General features: G+C 48.6%; 11 protein-coding genes across 11 annotated transcripts; 3 read left to right on the forward strand and 8 right to left on the reverse strand.

Annotated features, from left to right (window-relative positions):
* Positions 1-322: 322 nt before the first annotated feature.
* On the reverse strand, positions 323-2,032 carry FTJAE_8283 (mfs general substrate transporter; the record flags this gene model as incomplete). Its single annotated transcript, XM_037355083.1, has 3 exons — positions 323-1,441; positions 1,485-1,718; positions 1,772-2,032. 3 exons carry the CDS (start codon positions 2,030-2,032, stop codon positions 323-325), a joined length of 1,614 nt encoding a protein of 537 aa, XP_037204676.1.
* A 922-nt stretch (positions 2,033-2,954) lies between these two features.
* Positions 2,955-4,162, reverse strand: FTJAE_8284 (aldehyde reductase II; the record flags this gene model as incomplete). The annotated part of the gene is made up of 4 exons (XM_037355084.1): positions 2,955-3,262; positions 3,316-3,441; positions 3,489-3,848; positions 3,904-4,162. The coding sequence occupies 4 exons, from the start codon at positions 4,160-4,162 to the stop codon at positions 2,955-2,957; spliced, it is 1,053 nt and encodes a 350-aa protein (XP_037204677.1).
* Positions 4,163-4,647: 485 nt separating this feature from the next.
* On the reverse strand, positions 4,648-5,899 carry FTJAE_8285 (bacterial leucyl aminopeptidase; the record flags this gene model as incomplete). Its single annotated transcript, XM_037355085.1, has 4 exons — positions 4,648-4,884; positions 4,935-5,239; positions 5,286-5,697; positions 5,747-5,899. 4 exons carry the CDS (start codon positions 5,897-5,899, stop codon positions 4,648-4,650), a joined length of 1,107 nt encoding a protein of 368 aa, XP_037204678.1.
* A 1,020-nt stretch (positions 5,900-6,919) lies between these two features.
* FTJAE_8286 (GTT1-glutathione S-transferase) lies at positions 6,920-7,709 on the reverse strand (the record flags this gene model as incomplete). Its single annotated transcript, XM_037355086.1, has 3 exons — positions 6,920-7,240; positions 7,308-7,428; positions 7,477-7,709. The coding sequence occupies 3 exons, from the start codon at positions 7,707-7,709 to the stop codon at positions 6,920-6,922; spliced, it is 675 nt and encodes a 224-aa protein (XP_037204679.1).
* Positions 7,710-8,051: 342 nt separating this feature from the next.
* FTJAE_8287 (uncharacterized protein) lies at positions 8,052-10,358 on the reverse strand (the record flags this gene model as incomplete). Its single annotated transcript, XM_037355087.1, has 1 exon — positions 8,052-10,358. One exon carries the CDS (start codon positions 10,356-10,358, stop codon positions 8,052-8,054), a length of 2,307 nt encoding a protein of 768 aa, XP_037204680.1.
* Positions 10,359-10,785: 427 nt separating this feature from the next.
* On the reverse strand, positions 10,786-11,442 carry FTJAE_8288 (ligF; the record flags this gene model as incomplete). Its single annotated transcript, XM_037355088.1, has 1 exon — positions 10,786-11,442. The coding sequence occupies one exon, from the start codon at positions 11,440-11,442 to the stop codon at positions 10,786-10,788; it is 657 nt and encodes a 218-aa protein (XP_037204681.1).
* A 932-nt stretch (positions 11,443-12,374) lies between these two features.
* Positions 12,375-14,555, reverse strand: FTJAE_8289 (sterigmatocystin biosynthesis monooxygenase stcW; the record flags this gene model as incomplete). The annotated part of the gene is made up of 8 exons (XM_037355089.1): positions 12,375-13,015; positions 13,066-13,245; positions 13,295-13,483; positions 13,538-13,558; positions 13,707-13,785; positions 13,837-14,092; positions 14,140-14,371; positions 14,429-14,555. 8 exons carry the CDS (start codon positions 14,553-14,555, stop codon positions 12,375-12,377), a joined length of 1,725 nt encoding a protein of 574 aa, XP_037204682.1.
* Positions 14,556-16,554: 1,999 nt separating this feature from the next.
* FTJAE_8290 (uncharacterized protein) lies at positions 16,555-18,672 on the forward strand (the record flags this gene model as incomplete). The annotated part of the gene is made up of 5 exons (XM_037355091.1): positions 16,555-16,606; positions 16,887-17,521; positions 17,577-17,828; positions 17,878-18,233; positions 18,651-18,672. The coding sequence occupies 5 exons, from the start codon at positions 16,555-16,557 to the stop codon at positions 18,670-18,672; spliced, it is 1,317 nt and encodes a 438-aa protein (XP_037204683.1).
* An 83-nt stretch (positions 18,673-18,755) lies between these two features.
* Positions 18,756-19,808, reverse strand: FTJAE_8291 (toxD; the record flags this gene model as incomplete). The annotated part of the gene is made up of 1 exon (XM_037355092.1): positions 18,756-19,808. One exon carries the CDS (start codon positions 19,806-19,808, stop codon positions 18,756-18,758), a length of 1,053 nt encoding a protein of 350 aa, XP_037204684.1.
* A 596-nt stretch (positions 19,809-20,404) lies between these two features.
* On the forward strand, positions 20,405-21,569 carry FTJAE_8292 (sterigmatocystin biosynthesis lipase esterase STCI; the record flags this gene model as incomplete). The annotated part of the gene is made up of 5 exons (XM_037355093.1): positions 20,405-20,437; positions 20,486-20,615; positions 20,665-20,912; positions 20,968-21,235; positions 21,289-21,569. 5 exons carry the CDS (start codon positions 20,405-20,407, stop codon positions 21,567-21,569), a joined length of 960 nt encoding a protein of 319 aa, XP_037204685.1.
* Positions 21,570-22,607: 1,038 nt separating this feature from the next.
* FTJAE_8293 (HOL1) lies at positions 22,608-24,252 on the forward strand (the record flags this gene model as incomplete). Its single annotated transcript, XM_037355094.1, has 3 exons — positions 22,608-22,655; positions 22,707-22,886; positions 22,954-24,252. 3 exons carry the CDS (start codon positions 22,608-22,610, stop codon positions 24,250-24,252), a joined length of 1,527 nt encoding a protein of 508 aa, XP_037204686.1.
* Positions 24,253-24,338: the final 86 nt, after the last annotated feature.

Here is a 24,338-nt window from a genome sequence, read left to right on the forward strand (position 1 = left end):
TAAGCGCACCAATTAATCGCGAAGAGGTCACGAAGAACTGGAGATCTATTTATATCGCAGAGCCGTGTCTTATCTTATCTTGGGGTGGATAATACTCGTGATACCCTTTGCGATAAGGATGGACAATTTATAACCTCAGAGCTCAGAAGGTAAGAGATCGCGACATACCAGACAAGATAAGATACTAGTAAATTTCTTCCTTGACTTATATCTAAATGTGGCCTGGTTTATAAATCAATTGCTATGAACGCTAAGAAACACTTTTCTTGTGCCATTGATTGGCTTGTACACGGACCCAAGGCCCTTTTAATACATATTTCACCTACTGAGGGCGAAGCGCAGTTCTCTCAGAGTCACTCCATCGTCCTTGGATATACTGCCTCACAGTCTTTCCCCAAAACGCCGCCGGGACCGCCATCGCTCCCATGACAAGCATCAAGACAAAGATGAGGATAGTTGGCTGTAGAATATGTCCCTCCTCAGTCCAAGGTGATATAGCAGTACCGATCCCGAAACCGAACATGTTTCCTGTAAATAGTTGAACTGCGAGTGCCGCTGCCGCCCATCGTGGAAAGGCCTCGGTGATCCAGAGGGTGAAGGCGACGTTGCCGGTGAGATAGCTCATGATGCTAATTGCTGATGTGATGTAGATCCATACGGAAGGCCACTTGTTTATAAGGGCGAGACCGTTGAGAAGGACGCTTGTTAGGCCTGTAATGACAGGGACGGCAAAGAGAGCTAGGTAGACTTCGGCGTGGCGGATACCACCTTTGCGAAAGGTGTAGCATCGTGTAAACCAGGAAGCGAATGGTCCTGTGAGGGGAAAGGCGAGAAGAGAGCCAACTACGCCAGCGACACCAAGCAAGATATTAATGCATCCTGTTTCATTGTCCCCGAACATATAGATAAGGGCGGATGGTTGAGTGAGGTTGAGGAAGATGACACCACTAAGGATGATGCCGGTAAGTAGAGAGACCCAAAAGGTGAGAGGGTTAAGGATACAAAGGAACATCTGTCCATAGGTCGCAAGCACAGACTCCCACTTCGTCCCAGGTGCTCGCGTCACCTTAAAGTGAGACCAGATTGACCAAGAAGACGGTAAATCAGGTAAAGGTTTATCATTCCTGATGAGCTCAATCTCATCCCAACCCCCATAGACCTCAACCTTCTCAGAGCTACTCTGAACTAGTACTCGCCCATCGAGTGCGACGGGCGGTCGGAGGAAGTATGTCTCGGGGACGCAGAAGATAACTAAAATGAATGCAAGGATGCAAGGTGCAACCCAGACTTTGTATACACAGCGCCAGGTCATTGTAGTGTCGGTTGTGAACGGGAGTATTAAGAGAGCGAGTTTGATGAGGGCTGAGCCTGTGCACCAGAATAGTGAGAGTGCGCTCGGCCGTTCGTGGATGAATGTTGCGTCGATGAGGATGAGGATGAACTGGGATTGTTAGTAAGGCTTGGCTGGGTGGATGCCGACTTACCATCCCGGTTGCTGATCCGGCTGCGAGGGCTTGTAAGCTGAGGGCAGCGATTAATTGGAGGAATGATCCAGCATAGCCAGCCCAGAGCGTCGACAGAGTTGTCACTACAGCGGCACCAACAACAATAGGCCGTCGTCCAACTGCCGTCGATAGCGGAATGCCAATCAAGTAACCAACGCCAGTAAAGAGCGTCATCGCCGACGATAAAGACTGTACACCAAAGGGACCCATTGGCTAAACTCAATTAGCATCATCTCATTCACCAGACCCACGAAGTATATTTTTACCTTATTCTTGAACTCCTCCCCAATCGCCTGCATCAACAGCCCCGGAAGGTTCAGCTCAAACGACGCAGCCATCGAAAAGCACTGCAGCGCCAAAAACCCCATCAACCTCTTTGTCCACGACCACGTAAGCGGATCCCGGTACGATTTACTCGGGATCGGCAGTTTGAGCACGCGTCCGTTGGAAGAGACGAAGAAAACACTGCCAGCAGTGGGAACAGACTCGCGCTTGGCCGCACCGATCGAACTCACCCTTGACTCCATGACGCACGTAAACCAACAAAGAACAAAATAGAGGCTGATGGAGAGCCAAGAGATTACAAACCCGGGGGAAAAACTGGATCTTTATTCTATTCTACTGATACCGTGGGAGAAACAAACTTTCGGCTCGACGGAGGGTTTGTTTTATCTAGGCTTAAAACGATTAGGTTCTGATGCCCGTCGGTCGCAATTTCACTCTGCGGGCGTGTTTGAGCGTTGGACGCTAAGAGAGCGGAGGGTTATTTATTGGTGGTGTTTTATATTTAAGTTTGTTAGAAACCAGGGGTATTCCTGATTCCAAACGGAGTAGCCAATGGGAAATATTCCTGCGTCAAGTGCCGAAGAATCTGAGTCAATGAGAGCATGTCATGAATTAATAATTATTGGCTTAGAAGGGAAGGACGTTGGGTTTCAGTGCCGAAGCCGCAGAAAGTTAATTACACGGTTGACTTTAACGGGCACTAATGGAAGTCTATTAATACTCCGGTAGAGTTTTGTAATTAATTATGCGTCGTCATCAATTTTCGCATCTCGATGACTGAACTCAATACTACTTATTGCGTAGTGAGAGAGAGAAAGTGAAGCTGTGGATTTGAGTTTGGGTCACGACGTGGGCTTGTCTCCCCCAGTGCCGATCCCAACCAAGATTTACATCTAGGTACAAAGCCGAGGGCGACGGATGAAACGGAGATTATCCGCTGTATGTTTCGTATTGCGCACCAATCGGCAGTGCAAGCTGTGATTTATAATGTAGCCTGGCTGCATTTTCTCAAACTTGGGCACGCGCGATACGCGTATCAGCCTCATTTACAGAATCCCGGAAGTTCCGTAGTCCGACAACTTTAACGGTCATTTATTAATTGCTAACTCTATCAATGTCCCTTTTTGACGCGTCAACGATGTGATGAACTCCTGCCTTAAAGCTTCATGCTGCTCGAGCCAAGTCCTCACTGTTCAGCCGAATGCTTTCCTCTAGAGAAGTGAAACCAGGTTCACCTAGTGCCTGCAGGAGTTGAATACAGCGTAACCTCGGCTTTTCGATATCTGCTACATAGCGCATGGCTTGGAAGTCTTTGACAAAAGTCCTGTCGGGGTTCTGCGCCCGTAGAATGGCTAGGATTTGGTCTAGATTCCATGTTTCTGCCCAAGGGAAGATCCTTTCCCCTTGTACGTCGGGCAATAGAGTGGCCGCAACGTGAAGCTTTGCATCGTCTTGTACATCGATAAAATATTCTACAACGGAATGTCAGCTCTGACTTGTGAGAATGAAACTTGGGGCAACTTACGAGGTGACGCATTGGTCAGTGATTCCAGTGCAGTGCCGCTCCATAAAGTCCTGATGAATCCTGATGTCGACGGATATCCCTGATGCTTCCAGTCCAGGCTTTTGCCAAAGTTTGTGCTAGGAAGCACTTCATTTGTCAGCGATACCGTTGAATGATTCATATCGACTGCCTACCTGTATTGACCACCAGATCCGAACGACGCGTCATATCATTGTGATAAAAGTCCCATACGGCTCGCTCCGCCTCAACCTTGCTAGCGGCATACGCAACATACCATTCAGGTGCCGAGGCTGAGTTCTGCAGGAGTGAAAGTGCCTTGTCGTTCCAGGTATCGGAATCCACTATGACCGGGATTCCTGTCTCGGGAAAGACTGCTGCGGTTGAAGAGCTGGTGTATACGAAGCGCTTTACGCTTGGTTCACTGTTGGCTGCTTTCAGGGCGTTGAGGGCGCTAGCGATGGCATCGGGTATCATTGTACCGGTGCCGGAGTCGAGGCCTAGTGGTGAAGCGACGTGGACTACCGCTGCAACGCCTTTGAGAAATGTCAGTGCGTGTTAACGAGGCGGTTTTCCATCAATTTCGCTTACCTTTTATCACTTTGTCAAAAGCATGAGGAGAAGTCAAATCGGCAACAGGCCAGAGTGAGAAGTTGTCTTTGCCGTATTGCTGATGGAACAGGTCTTTGATCCATGCCGCCTTGGACGTATTGCGAGCTGTTCCTCGGACTTGGTATCCGCGCTGTAGAAATTCATTGGCGACATGGAAACCAATGAAACCATTTACACCAGTGACAAGAATAGTTGATTCCTTTGGGATGGTGAATGACGTGCTGTGAATTGGTGACATTCTGAAGATGATAAGTGTTTTCTCTCCTGAAGCTAATGATATTGGATATCAAGGAAAATGTTTGTCGTGGATGAGAATCTTTTATAACTACAGAGTATGGTGCGCACAATCAAAGCTTTTCCGAATGACGGAATCACCAGATTCGGGATTCAGTGGATTGCCGAGATCAACTTTGGCGGTGGAAAGGCGTGCTTACACCGCATCCACACAAGCTTTACCCAATCATACTAGACGAGTGTTTCCTATTCGGGCTTGGTGTAAGCCAGCTCCAGATCTCGGATGTCCGATGCTTGTCCGTGTCATACACAAATTCAGAACCATCATTCAAAATTATCAAGCTTCACAAGTCTAGATTGTGGAGGTGGACTACATCTTGTTTGATGATATGTGCAGTATCAATTCATAATCTATTTACGCGAAACTGAACTACCGGTGTCCAACCTGACCTTCCCATTCCTGGCATCGTGATGTTATTGATTTGTCGCTTAGAGGGTAGTAGCAAAGCCCAGCTCGTAAGCAAAGCCAAGGCAGATCTTGGAAAACTCAAGAACATGGGCAAAGTTGACGGTGTCAATAGTATCAGTAGTGCCGTGGATATAAGGGCTGCTGTTGTCGAAAGTAGACTCGAATGCCATCGCAGAGGGGAAACCCTGGCGGGTAGCGGAGGCATGGTCAGAGCACCCGTATCCGCACTTGGAGTCAACAGTGGGAAGCTTGGAGTACTATACTCCGTTAGCTTAATAACCTTTGAAAGTTGGAGACCAAAACTTACCGCAGCGACAACCTTCTTGAGGAAGGTAGTAAGTCCAGCATCGACATTGTCGGTGAGAATGCCAACGACCTCGGTAGTACCAGGCTTGACGTAGCCAGTCATATCCTGGTTCAGCATGGCCTTGACCTGGCGACCGTCCTGCTTGTACTTCTGGAAGATAGCACCACTTCCGAGAAGACCGCCCTCTTCACCGGCGTACCAGTGGAACTCAATGGTGTTGGGGGCCTGACCGGTGGAAACGCGGGAGTCGGTCAGAAGGACACGGAAAGCCTCAAGGATGGTGACAGTTCCAGATCCATCATCGTCTGTACTCATTAGCCAATGTTCATTAAAAAGTGGAGGGTTACTCACCAGCACCGGGAGATCGTCCAGTTTCGGGGCTTCGAGAATTGACAGAATCTTGATGAGCGCCAACAACGATAGTAGCAGCGCTCTTTCCAGTAATGGTAGCAATAATGCTAGGCTGTCTGAAAGAGTGAGTAAACTTCTCAACCTTGACGTTGTTAGCGCCACTGGCAGTGATGATAGACTGAATCTGTCCAAACAGCCACTCAGCAGATTGCTGACCGTAGGTAGACTTGTAGTATCTGTTCTGGAATTTGATGAACTCTGTCAGGGTGCTGCGCATGTTTGTCTGGCTCAGCTTAGGAATGAGAGCATTGACGGCAGATGTCTGTGCGACGGCGCTGGGGAAGCTGGCGAGGAACTGGAGGCTGAAGCCGGGCTCATCAAGGTCGGTGATGTCGATGAAGGTTTTGTGTTCCTGTGATGGTCAGACTCGGTGAGGGATTGTGCGAGGGCATGGTACTTACAGCTCGCAGTGCCCACTTTTGCTTCTCGGTGACCATGCGGACATCGCCAGGGCCAAGCTCGATCTTGTAAAGAGGCTCAGCTCCCTTGCGGGGATCAATAGCAGCGGCGTTTGCCAACCCGACGAGGGTCGCAAGAGCAAGAGTAGCACGCATGATGGCAGTGATCAACAATCAGGAACGAAGCTGGAGTGACTGGTTAAACCTCCACGTCGATCATGGAAATACGCACTTATATAGAAAACAACGATCTCCCTCCGAACGCTACGTTAGGAAGGCGAGTACCCCCATATCATCACACTATTTCTGCTCCGTGACCTTTCACGGCAGGAGATATATTACACCATACCGCCTATCACAGTCGATCCCTCAGATTAAGCATAACTGCGACTTGACCTTCCAGAAGCAAACGTTATGCCGTTGATGCGAGGTTGCATTTGGACGGGCCGCTTGCGCATCGGCATTGCTCTTTGTGGCAGGTCGCTAGTGCTAGAGGGGGACTTTGTGAATTCTTGGCGCTGGAGCGGGGTTGGAAACATAAGAGTCAAGGGATCTGAGCGGTAAGGGAGGGACGTGAGTGGTTGATAGGTTTAGACTTAATTGATAGGGGAGGACTAAAGAGGAAGCTTAAAGTGTATTTGCTCTCGTGTAGATTATAGCGCAGATAGTATCGTGTCGCGATTCTGTATTGAGCCTTGGTTTTCGTGGGCTTTTGTGCTTTCCTGGCGGTCTCAATACTAAGACTGGGATATTAAAGACGAGGGACAAAAGATCTTCAGATCTACACAACTCCCTGTACTGAAATGATCATACGTTAAGATATGTTTACACGTAATCTGTCAATGTGGCGCTCAAATCGCGTTATCGTCACTATTATGTACCTGTAGTAAGCGAGTAATCTTGCTTCCTCCACTTGCTGCGGTTCTCCAGGTGCCGGCTCATTTTGTCCTACTGTCATATATATAGAGAGATGAAGCTTGCGCCCAGACCGGTAAGCTAACATGAGAAACTTGGAGGGATTGACTAAAATAATGTGTTAATATTGTAGATTCTATAGTGCAAGAGGCCCTCAGTATACAGAAAATGTAATAGCCCTAAAATTAAACTCAGATTGCGCTGAAACGCTAAACAAAGCATCTAAGAGAATATCACACAATGAGTTTTATCACCAAGGAGCTACATTGAGTAGCCTGTCTTCTCCACCGCTGTCTTATAAGCCTTCCTCTCCTTCATATTCGCCAGCCATTTACTGATCAGCGGCCATTCTCGACTTTCCGTTCCCAGCTTCATGGCGAAAATGCACTCGATGCTAAAGCCCATCATGATATCTGCAGCGGTAAGATCCGCCCCAACGATGAATTGACCCTTACTAGGTCCTGATTCAAGTTCCGCTTCCAACCACTGCATTGCCTCGTGCACCCTAGGCGCAATCGCAGCCTCCAGCCCTGAAGCATATTGTGCAGCCTCTTTTGGCATTCCCATGCGGGTAATGATAATCTACTGGCGTTAACGGATCTCAAAAATAGTGTAACGCTATTGCATTGTATTGGCAAGAAAAACTGACCGGAACAGCATTCATCATGAAAGTACCCTCAGAAGCTTGAATCCATTCCCGAACCTTTGCTCTAGCATGTGCTTCCTGAGGCAACAGCCGTGACGCAGAGTCATACGACTCAATGAGATACCTATAGCAATTAACATACAATCAATTAACAGGCTTCAAAGTTACTCACTCCAAGATAGCACCACTTTCCTGGATTACCAGATCACCATCCTGAATAACAGGAGTAGTTCCAAGGCGAGTTGGGATCTTGGCTTTGAACTCTGGCGGCGCTAGTCCGTTGGCTGCTCTTGGCGAGGTGACTAATTTGTACGGAATATTCAGCTCCTCCAAGAGCCAGGCGATTCGGATCGCTCGGCTTGCACTGAGGAAGTAGAGGGTGATATCTGGCTGCTTCGAAGGCATTGTTAAATGTATGATCAATTGTAAATTCTTAAGAACTTGTCGCTTGCGGTAATGCTGATTGCCGGTGAATTAAAGAAATACTTGGGAGGAAGAGAGTATATGCTGTCCATGGATTTAGTGACTCGGCTTGCGGAAAGACTATTTACATCACAAGTCCGAAATATCCGGCGTCAATCGGAATAATTACGCTTGAACACCGTAAATCGGACCGTCAACCACGCGACTGCTCCACTGGTGACGCAGTATTCCTGGAGTAAATTCATAGATATGGATGCGGATGACTAATGCCTCCTCGCAACCCGGCGAACCCCCACGCCAAACCTATTTAAACCAAGAGCCACATCAAAGAATAACATAGGATGCAGACCTCTGGCCATCATATCGTAGACTAGCAGCAGTCTTGATACAGCATGGTATACACTCTCTCTGGCGCAATATGGGCGCCTCATTCCATTCTCTGTCAACCAAAAGACCAACGCATCTCGCCAAAGGATTACCAGCGAGCCTTCGTAGGTAGATTCTCGACTCGAGATTCTGAGTTACAGTGCCTTCTCCGTCTATAACAGATATGTCGCAGCTGATCTGATCCATCCTGGCGCAATCGCGATGAGTGCAGTGGACTAGTCCTGAGTTCTGGATGATCTCTTTGAGCATGCTATATGCCCCAACACGGCAAGTTCCCGCAGAGCCGCATAGATGAAAGTCAATAAGCAAGCCACCGCTAGACTCTTCGATCAATAGTTCAACTTTAAGATCAGAGCTTCCGGTGTCTATACCAAGTATAGGGATTGAGGTATTACCGCCCAAGGTCTGTATCACACTAGCTTGGTAATCGGTCCGGTATTGGGTGGTACCCTTTCTGGGGTAAGAACTGTTGTCTCTCCAGTCGAATCCTAAGAGACCGCGAGATCTTGTGCCAGTCTTATCTGCGATACACGGGTACTGTCGCCCAGTATTTGTCTGAATGACACCAGGTACAACATGTAGTTTCATCGCCTCTTCCGGCCGATCTGATACATTTCGCAATATGTCAAAATAGAAACATATCCCTCCAACACAAGCGGCAGTAAATGATTTGTGTGTTTGGAGTGGGTATAAGTGGTTTGTAAACAGAAATTGAGCAGTATGATATACTGAAGCGAGGTCGAGGAGCCGCACGAGGTGAACAATATCCCCCCAGTAAGCTACATGATGACCACCAGCTCCATACCTTTGTCCGAAACTAGCGTCCGTCATGGCCCTGCCAGAGTGCAGTTGGTAGATAAATCTTAGGCCAGAGCGATAGGGCTTGAGATCGGCATCGAGCTGGAGAGCAGAAACATTCCAGACAAGGAAGATAATAGCCTCGGCCAGGAAAGGAAGGCAATAACGCCTCCTGGATCTCGAGTGGTCCTTGGAACAATCATGACAGTTGCAAGTGCTTGCTAACTGCTTCGCGGCTTGATTGTATGCCAGAACGGCATCGTCAATAGACATGTCAGTTTCAACATCAATGTATGGACCCAGCGGTAAGAGTTCAGGGAACAATGAGCTTGCGGAGTCAGAAAAGCCATGCCCGTACTGGCCTTGTTGGAAGCCAAACCAACTGATGCAGTCATCGGAATCGAATATGCTTCCTGTGTCCGAGTTGGTCAAGGCTTCAAAGACGCGTGCAGCAGCGCATATCAGACGTCCAAAATCTTGCCTGGCATCCATAAGCTTATTGAAACGGCCCCCAAAAGTCCTGAAAAGGCAGCTATCCCATGGAACGGCCCCAAAGATAATAGAATCAAACCGCTGCTCATAGCTTGACATGACTCTGTCAACAGAACTGATGAAGTAGGCGGTGCTGCTGATCTGAACTTTGCTGGAAGGCCGCCCTGTCCCGTAGATAACCAAGAGACGTATCGCATCGTCATCAGCCGTGGACTTGTAAACAGACTCGTTGTCGGCATTTCGAATTTCGACCTCAAGACCAAGAAAATAGAATCCAATGGCAGCTATCCATCCGCAGGAGCGACCACCTGTCAATGTCACCGAGCTAAGGACACCCGAAGAAACACGGGCGACAGCGAGCAGTGCTTTGGCAACGTCTCCAGCCTCATCGGTATAATCATCCCTCACGTGAGGACGATGGAATGACATGAACTGCTCCGCGACGCAGGAAAAGGTTGTAGACCTGAGAGTTCCAGAACAGACTTCTACCAAATTGATCCATTGACTCGCAGAGGGTCGTAGATCATCAGGGGCGTCGCAGATATCAGCCAGTCTGATCAAGATTTCGGCGCAGGCCTTTGGGGTATGGATTTCAGAAAGACATGCACATAGCGTTAAGCATGTCAGCCCTTTGCCGGTCTCCGCCAGGACTCGCACTATATGCTTTATCCCGAAGCCGAACCAGATGACATCTCCAATGGCGGAGAAACTCTTCAGCTCCCCAAGGGCTTTAATAAGACGTTCATGTCCAGTGGCAGACAGTCGAAAGAGAGATGACATTTCCTGCCCCACGACGATGGTGAGAGGGGAAACGTCTGCAGCTGTGACGCGTGCGAGAATAGAGATCGGCAAAGTAACCGACATCTTCGCTATTTGAACCCAGTCAATAGAGCCTTGCTGCTCGAAGGAGCCGCCCGCCACAGCTCCCGACGACAGAGTGAGAGCGTTTGCCATAGCTCGAGATTCGCCGAGTATTGGAGCTGGGATGAAATCTTGGAAACTTTTATTGGAGACGGTACTGATCCGATTCAGAAATCTGAGACAAGAAGTAGATGTGATTGATGGGAGTCGTGAAGAAACAAGAATTTCCCAGATGATGATGGCGGGGGTAAGACAGAATTGTTGATCTGAGAATGTATTTTCAACCTGTACTATGATATGGCAAGCTGTGATTGGTATAAAAACGCACGATGCGGTTACACAGCACCGCCCAGTAAGCACTAACGCTTGCGGGGGACCAGGGCCTACTCCCAAAACCCGAATTAATTTAGCCTTTGTAAAAGTGTTGTATAGAGGGACCAAGGGCTAACTAAGTATTGAAGACAATGTAAACTAAATGTCATGGTTGGCCAAGAGACGGAAGCGAGATATATATCCCAACTTATACTGAGACCTTTGATCCAAAAGGCTGAAGAGCCTGCTGACTGGCTTTTCGAGCATCCATCCTGTCAAAGTACGCAGCAACGTTCTTACGCCCAGGACTAAGAACCCACTGAGCGACTTGCATAACCATCATCTTGAGTAGCCCATAAAAGTGGATGTCGGCAGCTGAGAAGCGTGAACCACATAGGTATTCCTTGCCCTCAAGTTGATCGTCGAGGAGATTCAGGAACTGGTTGATAGTGACCTTTTGGACTACGCGAGCCTCAGGTATCGGGATCCTGTTGCCCTTGTAGAAGTCAATGGTATCAGGGTCGTTCCGATACCAGGAAATAATAGGCTGAGCCAGTTCGAGATCCATCCTCCGAAGCCACATGCGGGTCTCAGCACGCTCGAGCGCCGTGTCGCCGAACAGGGATTTACCTCCCTTGGCGACTTCATCGAGATATTCGCATATTGCGATGATCTCGGTCAAGATGAAGCCGTCGATATCCAGGGCTGGCACTTCGCCTCGCGGGTTCACACTGCGGTATGCGAGCCGTCTGTTCTCTAGGTTCATGATGTCGATAGTCTGGACATCGAACTCTAGGCCGCCGCGCTCGAGAACGAAGAGGCGGACGGCAAAGGGGTTTGGAGCTTGTGCGTCGTAGAACTTCATTGCTGAGAGACGAAAGGCACGAGACTGAGGTTGAGGGTAAAAAGTACGAACAGACATGCAGGCAGATGGAAATCTGGGGTGAGTTCTTGCACAGATAGCAAAGTAAAGAAATGGACTTGAGGCCAAGTGTTCAGATTTTATATAGTTTTTTTATCGGCTACAGGAAATAGTCGCCATCAAACTGCCCTCCAGGAAGTTTCATAGTGAATGGGGTTAAGGTGCTTACTTCCGGGAGGTGGATATAGTGGCAACTGACGTGCATTAGCGCAACCACCAGAAAATGTTTATGTAATCCGAAAACTGCCTGCATCGTCATGGACGAACTATCCTTATCACCGAACGTTGGTGAGACACAAATCTACCGATCTCTAAAGTTTGCAGTAAAACGGCAGCCATCGTGCAATATAGAGGGCAAAACGTCAAGCGGTCTAAGTCCAAGTGACAGTCTAACGCGGGATTGTCCCCGTGTGCAAGTTTCATCCACCACTTTCAGTGATAGTTCCCTTGGTCTTTTCTACGACGCCCCGATCAACTTACAATCGCGATCCGATTTAGGAAGAGGAAGGCGTCGAATACTGTTTCAGTCGCTAGGGTCTTGACAGTGACATTCTCTAGCACTTGTTTTCCTGGCAATAGCGATTATGTAAAAAGTCAGCAATGCCTCCCAACCTCCTCGGCATGGATCTGCAACCCGTCCCCGAACCTAAGCTTCTTACGGGTCAGTGTCTAGCCTTTGCGATTAAACTTCAAGATCGTTTCTAAAGTGTGTCACTCAATAGGTTTAGTACGTAACTTCAAAGGTAGAATACTGAGTACGAGTGATACGCTCAGTATGCCTCAAGCTTAGCTAAAAGTCGATGATGCTACTTGAATCGGATATGTATAGTGATTCTATTCAAGCGTTATCACTCATACTGCTAACTATCAAGTTGCTAAGAAGGCAAAGGCTTCATTCCCTCTACAAATGACAGTCCAGCAGCCTTTGCCCACCTCGGGTCGATAGCCCCAAGGTGAATATGCGGCGAGTCATCCATCTCAGGATCAAACGTCTCCTTGACAAGCCCATCGCCAAGATACAAGAATCGGTTTGCGCTCTTCTCCCCACTAGCAGCATACTTGATATCATAGTCTTCCCAGCGGACCTTACTCAAGGCTCTCACAAACTGCAGTGTAATGCCGGGCCAGATCAAGTTCACTCGTCCTTTTAACGGTCCGGACTGTGTTTTGTACCAAGCTGGACAGTCCCCCGACCAAGCACAGCCTTTCAACCATGTCTGAGCATGTTCGACAAAGTCATCCATCGCTTCTTGCTTTGGAACCACGCTGATGATGTTGTGCTCCATCTGTAGCTTCTGTATGACCTGAACTACGTAGTTGGCCACTGCGTCCATGGGTCCGATGAGAGATCCGTTTGCAGAGGGCCAGTAGGCGCCGGTGCTGCCGTGGAAGTAATTCGGGAACTGCGCCAGAGCGACTGACATGTAACTGTCTGGGTTTTGTTCTAGGAACTGGGATATACAGATGCCATTTGGTCCGATGACTTTAAATCGTGGGATGAGGTCGACATTGAAACCTAGCCTCGGTCAGAATGTCTATAGTCGGATCTCCTCGGAATAGACCTACCAGTTGCACAAACTACAGCGTCAACCTTTCGCTCAACACCATCTGTATCTACAACACCGTCCTCCGTGAGTCTCGCAACGCCCTTGAAAACAACCTCGACGTTTGGCTCTTGGACTGCGTAGATGAAAGGGTCACCTGGAGTAATGCGACGGCATCCGGGAACAAATTCAGGAGTAAAGCCTGTAAACGCATCAGCAAGTAGCCTAATCCAATATTATCCTGAACTCACCTTGAAGAAGCCTCGGATCCTTGATCTTAATCTTCATTTGGTCGTAAAAGAATTTGATAGCATTCCTCTGGTGATCAGTCCCGCTGTAGAAATTTGGAAAGAGTCCATTCAGACGCCTCTCGATGCTCTTCCCATGCGCCTGAAGCTTGGAAGGATCTTTCTTGAAGCTCTCTCGATCTTCTGGCGAGTCTTTGAGTACAGTCAGTATTCAGGACTCGATCATGGAAGACAGCTTGGACGTACATTCTGGGCTAAACTCGTCACCTGCGAGTCCAGGTGCGAACCAGATTGGAGTGCGTGAGAACACAGTCATCTTGGAAACATGAGGCTACCGGATGTCAATAATGCCTCGGCGGTAAACGAGAGTAGAGACTTGCCTGCATTCTGGGTACTACCTGTACTGCCGACGCACCGCTGCCAATCACAGCAACGGTCTTGTTCTTCCACGCATCTTCGTCAAATCGCTCATCCCAGCCAGCAGTGTGAAGCAACTAAAAGATCCGTAAGCACAAACAATCAGTACATGGATTCTGCAGACTCACTGTTCCCTTGAACTTATCGAGACCCTCCACATTGGGCCACTGATAGACATGTTGACTTCCAGAGTTATTCACCAGAATCTCTGCATCTTGGTAATACTCTCGAAAGTCGCCATTTGGTAGCTCTTCCCGCACAAACACACGCCAGAATCCCTCCTCATGCCACTCAGCCTTCAGAACTCTGGTATGAAACTTGATATACTTGTCAAGGTCAAACGTGGTGGCGCATTTCTGAAGGTACTTCTGGATGTCTCGACCTCTTTACTCAGTCAGTATTCTGCAGCGTGCAGGGGCTTTCCGACTTACGGGCTCAGAAACCTGGGCCAATCTGGGTTTGGTGCAAAACTGTATTGATACACGTGAGATGGGACGTCGCAGGCAACTCCAGGATATCTGTTATGGTTCCAGACACCTCCGAGTTCACTGCTCTTTTCGAATACGGTGAGTTCGAAGTTTTCGCATTTGACTGAGATCCAGTACGCGAGATTGATGCTGAAGAGACCAGCACCTATGCTGATAACCCTGATCTTACGATTAGCTGCCAGAAATATGTTAGCATGAACAGTATAAAGCTAATAGAACGGCCTGGACTGACATGGATCACCAAAAGTCTTATCCGAGATTTTATAGTCTGGATTGTAATTCTGATAGAACTGACTCCATGCTTTGGCCTGAGTCAGCCTGTTGGCCAAGTCTTGCGAGTCAGGGATATCAGGGCTCATTGTTAGCAAAGATAATAATAATCAGTATCGGTTCTAAAGCGCTTTAAGATGTTGTTTTTTGCTTCAATTAACTAGATGGTTTTGGAAGCTGTATTATACGAATAGATACCTATCTTCTCCGAACTCTATGCGAGCAAAACGTTTACTAAACTCCCAGGTCATGCATTCCATGGTCTCCATTGTAGTCGGCAGTTGAGAAAAGCTCGGAACTTCCATCCTGCACGAGCTGAAGAACGGCTTATCCGGGCAATGGAACTCTAACATAACAGCTTCAGTCTGTTTACAAACTCGGTATTGACTCACCGGAAATTGTGGTCAGATTTCCGATACCAAAGTCTTAAGCAGAATAAGATTCAGAACCGAGCAGAGACAGAAGATGGACCTGGCCCAAAACAAAACGCGTAAGCGGAAGTTCAAGGAGCTCGGAGGCTAGCCACATACGGACTGGTCTTGCTCGGAACTACCGAGTCCTGCACCCCACAATTGCCTACCCCAGACTTCAACCTCGGAGCTTTGTTTTTCGGATCGCGATCATGATGAGATTATGAAATGTAGAAGAATGTCAAGTTAGTAGCGTTTGTGATTATGAGGTTTCATGCGATTTCTCTTCCGTGCTTGATAAGAAATTCCTGAAGAATCCTCATCAGAATGTAGGTTCTCATCGAATCTTTTTCTTCCTAGTGAAACCCCTAACTCAATGGACGCAGGTCAACCAAGTTCGTGCTGTACGGCGATTACGTCTCCCCATATACAATCTCCACCGTCCACGCATTGCTGGAAAAAGGCCTTACCTGGGAATACAGACATATTGACATTCTCAAATTTGTGACCAGGGTGCGTTGACCTACTAATTCCACTGTCCTGACGCTTTTGCGTTGTGCTAATCTCCTTTAAGACTCCTGAACACCGAAAATTGCACCCTTTTGGAAAAGTGCCAATCTTAGACCTCCTAAATGACCGAGGCGAGAGAAGTCTTCGAATCTGTGGTACGAACCTCATCTGCCCTTCAAAGTTTATATCACCTGACAAGGTTATATAGAAAGCCGCGCGATTGCCCGTTATATCGCTGCCGCGTATTCTGACCGCGGAAATCCGCTAGTGCCAGAAATTTCTGACGTAGACGCTTTGGCTTCGTTTGAAGAGGCTGCCTCGATGGAGGTTTGCTATTTCTCCACTACAGCATGGAGATACTGCGGAGACATCATCATCAAACCGTAAGTCAATCTGATTTCGCATTGTCCATCATTTATCGCGTCGCTAACCGTCGCTGTTGAAAGGATACTAGGCATTCCCAGAGTCGACAAGAAGACATTGGAGGATATTTGGAATGAGTTACATGGCGCGCTGAAGGTCATGGACGGTATTTTGTCTGGCCGTAGTTATCTCGGTGGCGCAGAATTTACGCTGGTCGACATCTGGTCCATGCCTTGGGTGTCACAGCTGATTGATTTGAAGGGAGCTGAAGCATTCTTTGCTGAGTTGCCGCATCTGCAAAGTTGGTGGAATAGAGTAAGCTTGAGGCCTGCATGGAAGGAAGCATGTAGACTGATGGATGGAGCGATGGAGGTGATGCGGGAGAAAGCAACAAACGGATGGGAGCTGTAAAGACATTAATGAGATTTGACTACATAATTTCATCATCTGTCTGCTATAAATCGAGCTTAGCTAGTCACCTCCAACAGAGCCGTTCGCTATGACAAATGAAAAGACCTCCTATGGCCCCAGCAGCCAATATAGGGTTTTATTTTGCTTGAATCATTCTGTCAATTTCTCTCTAGCGAGCCTAGTTCCTCCTGAAGCAACTATGAGACTCTTGGACTAACGTGAGTGCGTATGGGGCCCCGAGGCTAGAGCGCGGGGCTGCCCACGTGATCCGGGGAATGTCCTACTAACTCGCTTCTTAACTTCAATGCAACCCCCGACCTGCCTTAACTCTGATCAACATACAAACTTTAAAAGTTCGCCCCTGTCATGTCACTACCAATTGGCAACAGAGACAATGCACCAGACACTCAACGAATCACCCGAGGCGGGCGGCGAAAGCGCAATGAGTACGCCCTCGTAGCCTGGTATTTTATAACCCCCTCTTCGATGTCTCGGACGCTCGTCGCTAACACAATGAGTATAGTATGGTATGCAAGTCTCGAAAGGTTAAGTGTGACGGCCAATGGCCCTGTCAACGCTGTACCAAGCGTGGAGTGGAGTGTTCCTACCCACGTCGTGGCAACATACCCACAGAAATGAGCTTGTAGGATTCCACATCAAGTGCCCAGGAGGACGCGATCTAATTCATTGATATTTCTAGAGAGATGGAATACTCACCGTCAACAGACGACGGCATCACGCCTCGCATCTCGGCAACCTCCGGCATCACGACTTTGAATGAAGCAGCACGCCAACCTGTGCAATCCAGTAGGAGTCTAGGCGCCTCGCTACAAAGTCCTGCACCTACTGAGAAATCACCTGCGGCTCGCCGCTCAAGTTTTGTTGATACCTTCAGCTTGGCGAGATCATGCCTTGAAGCTAACGGTATCGTGGACGAAGTCGAGGAGGACGTCCAAGGTTCAACGAGCAAACCAGGTCTGACTTTAGAACAAACCCTTGCATCCGCAAGTGACGACTGTTTGGAATCGATCCTGGACCTGGGTTACGACAGAGCTAGGCACCTGTTCATCACCTTTGCCGAGACCATTTATCCGATTTACCCGTGTGTCGACCTTCAATCAGCAGAAGTGGTCTTGGACGCCGTCTTTGGGCGTTCAGCGAGCCATACATCAGAGCCTGCTTCGATCACCCTGACCAAGATAGATGTTCTCAAAGCTCTATTGGGGCTCACCCTCCTTATCGAAGATGATAAGACAAGCCCTCTGGCACGACATCTTCAACGCTACGTCGATTGGTCAGTGGAGAAGGCCTTGATGGGCAGAGGCCCAAATATTGACGATGTGTCCATGGCTGCTTTGATGGTATGACCTATACTCGCACTGAACATTTTATCAGCTAACAGATGGCAACCTCTAGGGCTTGTATTGCTTCCATAAGTCGGAACATGTAAAAGCGTGGAGACTTATCAGCCTGGCATCTAGAATATGTTTTGAGCTTGGCTTTCATCACGCGGCAGAAGAGGCTCAGAAGACTGTCGACACGCCTGGCTCGTTTTCGCCGCGAGAGTTATTCTGCTGTGTATATGTACTGGACCGGACGTTTTCTTTTGCTACCGACCTTCCTCATACCACCAAGGATGAAGACATAGATGAGAGGTGCTTTGATCTTGTAAGTCACAGTCGAACCCGCAGCCTTACACCTTCTGACTCATAGCAAGGGCACTTCGTCTCCGTTCCTAGTCGTGACCATGGAATACACTCGTCTCAACGCGGAGATATTAGGATTGACGAAGGCTTCTACCAAGACCGTTGCAGAGAGTCGGCAGCAAAAGGAGTACCTCGATTATAAGTTACAACGGCTACGCGACCAATTCCGGGACCTCACGGCAGCCGCCCGATCTACACCTTTACCCAGTAACCCTTGGAATCCTCTTCAGAACGAGGTCCTTATGAATGACCTAGAAACCTTTCTAGAGATACGCATCTGTCATTCTCGGATACTACTACGCAAACCCCTTCTTCACTCGTACAAAGGCGACCGCGACAAGACCGCAGCCGCAGCACTGTGTATCCAGTGCGCCAAAGCAACCATTTTTCTATGCTCCGGCGTTATCAATAAGGCAGTCCCGTTAAAGTGTCTTCGGACCTCATATGAATACTTTACCGTGTCGTCACTGGCTATAATCCTGCTTATCGTCTCTCAAGACCCAGAAACTTACGGACCAGAGAGTAGGGACGCATTTCAAGAAGCGATTAGAATACTCCAGGTATCCAAGTGTCGAAATTTTGCATGCGGGAATTTGTCCTTTACTTTTGAGCAACTCATTAGGATTGGGGAGCGGCTTCACATGCCTAAAAGTAGTAACACGCCACTGCTGCAAGACTTTGGAGATATTGATATGGGGCAGCTTTTGGGGGATCCACAGTGTGTTGGAGCAGGTAAGTTGATATTGTCCTAGACTGTGATAGAGGTGAACTAAACGATGACTAGGCGATCTGCAGACTTTGGGTGATAGCATTTTTGGGCTGTTCGGGATGAACGGAAATTGGCCTGCTAATAATAGCTATATGTGAAATCTATGTACACTAATACGTCCTAAAGCGGATGCTTGATGACAACCTTGGTCAAGCTGACCTTTCCTTCGTTCACATCCTTGATAGCCTGCATTCCCTTCTCAGCCCCTTCCACGATCTTAATATTGGGGATCCGAAATTGCGACCCGTAGTTCTTAGCAGCCCAAACAACTGTCCTCTCCAGCCGAGCCTCCCATACAGGATTTGCTTTATTGCCCCCAGGAAACTCGAACGGGACAGGGTTGTCGGTTTCTCTCGAAGCAAAGATCATTCTCCACCGTGGCGGCTTACTGAACTGGGGCAGGGTACTAACGGATGTGACATCTGGTCCGGCGGCAATCGCCTCGCATTGCTCAATGGTACCAGGACTGCCTGTCTTGCACACAGTGTCTAGGACATATCGTATGGTGACGCCGATCTCGTCACATGTAGCTCTGACTGCATCAACGATATTTGAATCTCGATAGTTGAAACACTTTGTTGCGCCGAGCTCAAGAAGCGCCTCGTGGTTGGTAGGCGAAGCAGTCGTGAATATCCATTTCACTCCCATAGCCTTTGCAAGCTGTATTGCTGCGCAGCCTACGCTACTTGCACCACCCCAAACCAGCAAGGCGCCAGTAGGAGGTGGCCCGTAAACGCCTATAGTAGGGAAAGGGATCTCGAAGTGATTCAACAACGCATCTGCAGCCGAGCGTACCATGATACTAAGAGCAGCGGCGTCTGGTCGAGGGAGTTGAGCAGGCAATTTGACCGACATCAGGTTTGACTCTATTATCATAAAGTCCTGATGACCCCCATGATATCCTGGCTTTGAGCGTCCGGGATGGTTGGAGCCAAAGACGGCATCTCCGACTGCGTAGCGACTAGTCCTTCCTGTTTCTATAACGGTGCCGCAGATTTCATAGCCGCAGACGTTGTTCTTCCAGCCCAGATCCTTCGGATGGTTCAGATCGGCTGGGTTGATGCCTGAGTACTCGACTTTGACTAGAGCTTGGCCATCTTTGGGATGGTATGCTTCAGGTATGTCGCGGATCGAAAGATCACAGGAATCATCGACAAAAATACATTTGTTCATGTTGAGTTGTGAGTTCGTGAGCTTCGTGGGTGTCTGTAGTTGGTAAACTGCTGGGACTGCAATAGGAGCATCTAGATACAAGGATGTCGATTTTATTCTTAGATCTCATTGGTAATCATGAAATTCTATCGTGTGATTGTTCGGATCGTCAAGCCCTATTCCCATACCTCGGAACTTCCGACAAGTACCCCTTTTTTGCCTCGGCCAAACCGAGGTCGAGCCGAGCGTCTGACTCTTGAACTCGGAGCGATGCATTTCCAGTGTCAACATCTTGTTAGGTCTGCCTTGCGGATTATCCGCCGGAAGACGCGAAGATGTGTCGATCTTTACGAGTGGATGCGTTGCAGCGTAAGGTGCGCAAAGGGGCATGTCACGGCCCTCACAAGCAAAGTCGGAACTTCTTCCGTGGAAGCACAGAGTAATTCTTACGCAAACCCTGGATGGAGTTAGGCACTGTAGCGATAGTTCGGAGGAGTCGCAAGAACCATAAACGGCCATCCACTCGACTCACTTTGTCTGTCAGCACAAACCCCATTTACTGGATCTCAACTATCTCCATCAGCTTCAGCTCCTTGAAAATCTCATACTATTCGATAATGGCGCCTTACCTGGATTCAGAATGGCTAGAGGTTAGACCCGATCCATGAAGAAGCATTCAAGAAGCTAACCCGTCACAGGTGGAGAAAGAGCTCGGTGGCCGCCTTGTACTCGGCGGGACGATGGAGAATTATCGAGCTGGTGGGGAGGCCATTGGAAAGTACATCAGAGCTCATCTGCCTCCTCCCCGGGATGATGGGCTTGAGGTTGGTAAGTATTCAGCACATTCAGGTCCTCTTAGTCAGCTGACGTAGCTTAGCGGACGAGAAGATCAACGAGAACGTCACTGTCCGTATTTACAAGCCTAGAGACTCTAAGGAAGCGCTGCCAGTTGGTGTTTTCTGTCACGGAGGCGGTTTTTCTGATGGCTCCATTGATATGGAGGACGGACTGTGCAGACTGATTGCATCGATGTATCCTTGCATCATCGTATCCGTCGAGTATCGTCTTACGCCGTCAGTCGATATCAAGGTAGTGTTTCAGGACGCCTTTGACGGATTCTCATGGGTAAGTGGCTTTTGCTTCACGGCTTTTAAAAGTCTGTCTGGCTGACGGCCTGAAGACCTATGCAAACGCCTCCAGGCTAGGTGGAGACCAGAAGCGTGTTTTCATGCTGGGCAGCTCATGCGGGGGTACACTCTCTCTTGCCACAGCCCATAGGCTCATTGAACTTGGGCGAGAGGGACAGCTGAAAGGGGTCATCAACATGGCGGGAGGAACAGTCCATCCAGCAAATGTGCCAAAGCATCTCCAGCACCTCATGAAATCCATGGAAGAGAATGCTACAGACGTCCCAATCATTGACGGGCAAACAGCCAAGATGATCAACGGTAAGTAATAAGACGGACTACAATTACGAAGCAGCTACTGACGTTTGATGCAGCATCGACTGGACTCGACAAACATATCGATGATGAGTGGCTGTTTCCTCTCCTCTCATCGCACCTGGACAAGTTTCCACGAACTTACCTCGTTGCTTGCGGCGCGGACCCTCTGAGAGATGACAACGTAGCTCTGGAGCATGAACTTCGCAGCAAAGGGGTCGACGTCAAGCTCGACACCTATGAAGGTTTGCCTCACGTCTTTTGGATGTTTCCGACGCTGAGTGCTACAAAGACGTTCATTGGCAATCTCCTGGCTGGTATCAAGTTTATCTTGCAGTAGACTTGCACTCTTTCCTCCTCAACTGGGTGTCAATATTTAGAGAGAGTAGATTTTCATTCAATAACAATTAAGCTTATGCAAAGTCGCATAATATGGAACCTACTAAGTGCCTAACCTTCAACGAAGTATCTTGTTGCAGTGGCGAGTAAATGCGATGGCTGCACCATCACGATATTACAGTTCAAGAAAGGGAAGACAGTCTACAACCTTTGCATAGCGTCAAATGAATTACTCCTTGCTCTATCTATTATCTGTTCACAATCTGTCGTGGTAAAATAGGAAACAAGGAGGCAATTTCCGCATACGCCGTGTTCAAGATATGGAAGAATAATTATCCCCATCGGAGCAACAGCACCGGTTCAGCCGGTGACAGGGCATGTGTCCTCTTATGAAACAACCTTGGCAGCACAGTACCTTCAAAATGTATCTCGGGAAAGCCGCGTTACAGCAGACATCCTAAGATACATGTTCTAAATGTTAAGAAAGGGTTGTGTATTTTAATTGACATGTAACATCTTGACGGTCGTGGTGTGTCTCGGCTATTCCGACCCAAAGTAGGAAGCCAATAGAAACCTCCTTTTCGATTGTCCAAACATGTGAAAAGCACCGCCTTCTTGAATACAATTTAAAACAGGGTCTACCAGTCCGGAGGGGGTTCCAGGCGGATATCCCGATAGCTGGGTGCACAACATCTGTTGCTGCAGACTTCAAGGTCATACCCCGGATCCGCAGGTCGGAATATAAATAAGAATTCCGAGGCTAGGATGGAGATTCGTGGCTTAAGCATTAGCGTGGCCACTACCCCGGATTTCCCTGTATCGCTAGCTCTCCATGTCAAAACAGGCTGTGGATAAAAGTCTAAGTAGCTTCCGACTTTTGCATTAAGCTGCATCAACTTCCATCACCTGGCAGCACGTTACTACACAGGATCTACCATTAATACCCTGCGCTATTTAAAAGATTCTGAGTATTTTTCTCTGAAACTTTATTCAGCATCCAATCTCAGTCTCAGTTTATAAGGGCAAAACTGAGCACGACATGGCGCATTCCTCCGAAAGTATTTTACACCGCAAGGATGGCCCGATGGTACGTTCTTCTGCGTTTTCACATCCCCAATGCAACACTGACACATTTTAGACATGGCCTCTATGGTGGCGATTGATCATGATGGGTAATCTATCCTTCTTCGTCATGATGGGTCAAGTCCTCGGTGCTTCCATCCCTCCTATGCTTCTTCCTCTGGTGAAGGATATGCATGTGAGCAGCACAAAGATCTCTCAGCTCGCAAGCTGGGGCACTCTTTGCATTGGTCTCGGAGTAAGTACTATGACCTAACCCTGTACCTTAAAGATCCATCGACGCTGAACATTATCCCGATTGTTAGAATGTCTGGGCACTGCCCACCGTCGCATACATCGGTAGCCGCTATACAATCCTCATCGGTCTTGCAGTATTCACCGCCGGCTTCTTCTGGCAGGCCAGAGCGCAGTCATACGAATCTCTTCTCGCTGCTCGCGTCATAGGAGGGCTGGGAGGTGGCGTCGTAGAAGCTCTCGGTCCAGTCGTCGTGGTGCTGTTATTTCCACGCGAGTACGTCGCCAGAGCCATGAGCGTATATACCTGGGCCTTGGGTGCCGGCGCCGTCTTTGGTCCTCTGATTACCGGCTACGCTGTTGATAATCTGGGCAGCTGGAGATATCCGAACTACATCTTCGGTGGCATCTGTGCTCTCAACCTTGTCGTCATGATCTTGATGTTTCCCGAGCCTCTTACCAATATTCGAGTTCCCGGCGACCCCGAACTCTCCGATATTTCCATCGAATCGGTCGATGAAGAGCAAGTTGGTGAGCCAAAGGAGCCATTGGAGGAGGTTGGGAATTCGCAGCAATATGAGACACGCCCACCGTCAGTGGCCAAGTTCGAGTCATGCAAACCTGGTGCACTCTGGTTCAGGCGATCATTCTTTCTCTCCCTCAAACACAACCATCCACCGCCAAACTTCTTCTATCTTGTCGTGGAGCCATTCAAAATACTCGTATCTCCTGCTGTAATCGTCACTGTTCTGCTCTTTGGCTTCTCAATCGCTGGCACCATTGCCACTTCGATCCTTGTCTCCATCACCTTCTCTCAGCCCCCTTGGCTCTGGACATCTGGCCAAGTTGGTCTCTACAATGTTGCTCCTCTCCTGGGTCTGCTAGCCGGTATGCCTTTCGGCGGTGCGGGAGCGGATTGGCTTGCCGAGAGACATTTGCGACGCCACGGAGAGTTCAAGCCTGAGTCAGTATTGCCAATCCTCTTACCATTCGCCATCGCAACGCCAATCGCTACGACTCTTATTGGTGTTGGCTTCCAGCGTGGCTGGCACTGGGCTGTGGTTGGGCTCTTTTGGGCCATTCTCAATGCCAATCTCACCGGAGGCTGCAACGTCATGATTTCTTACTGCACGGAGAGCTACCCCAAGAAGGCCATTCAGATTGGTGTCGTGGTTAATGTCATCAAGAATGTTATCGGCTTTGGTGTATCTTACAGCACTTTGGATTGGTGGATGAAGGATAAGTACTTCATGTTCTTGACTGTTGCACTGGTCATCTTTGTGCTCTTCATCGCTGCGGTCCCGTTGTGGATTAGTGGACCGAGCATTACTCGCAAGACAAAGACATGGGTGAGATATGAGGAGGAGTAGGTTTACATTCTAGGTTAAGCCATGTGAGCTTGGAAATAGTCTTGACAGTTCGGTGATTTTCCAGGTCCAGGCCTCAGAAGTGGCAG

This window comes from Fusarium tjaetaba, assembly GCF_013396195.1.
Source record: "Fusarium tjaetaba strain NRRL 66243 chromosome Unknown NRRL66243_c0000177, whole genome shotgun sequence".
NCBI classification, from domain to species: Eukaryota; Fungi; Ascomycota; class Sordariomycetes; order Hypocreales; family Nectriaceae; genus Fusarium; species Fusarium tjaetaba.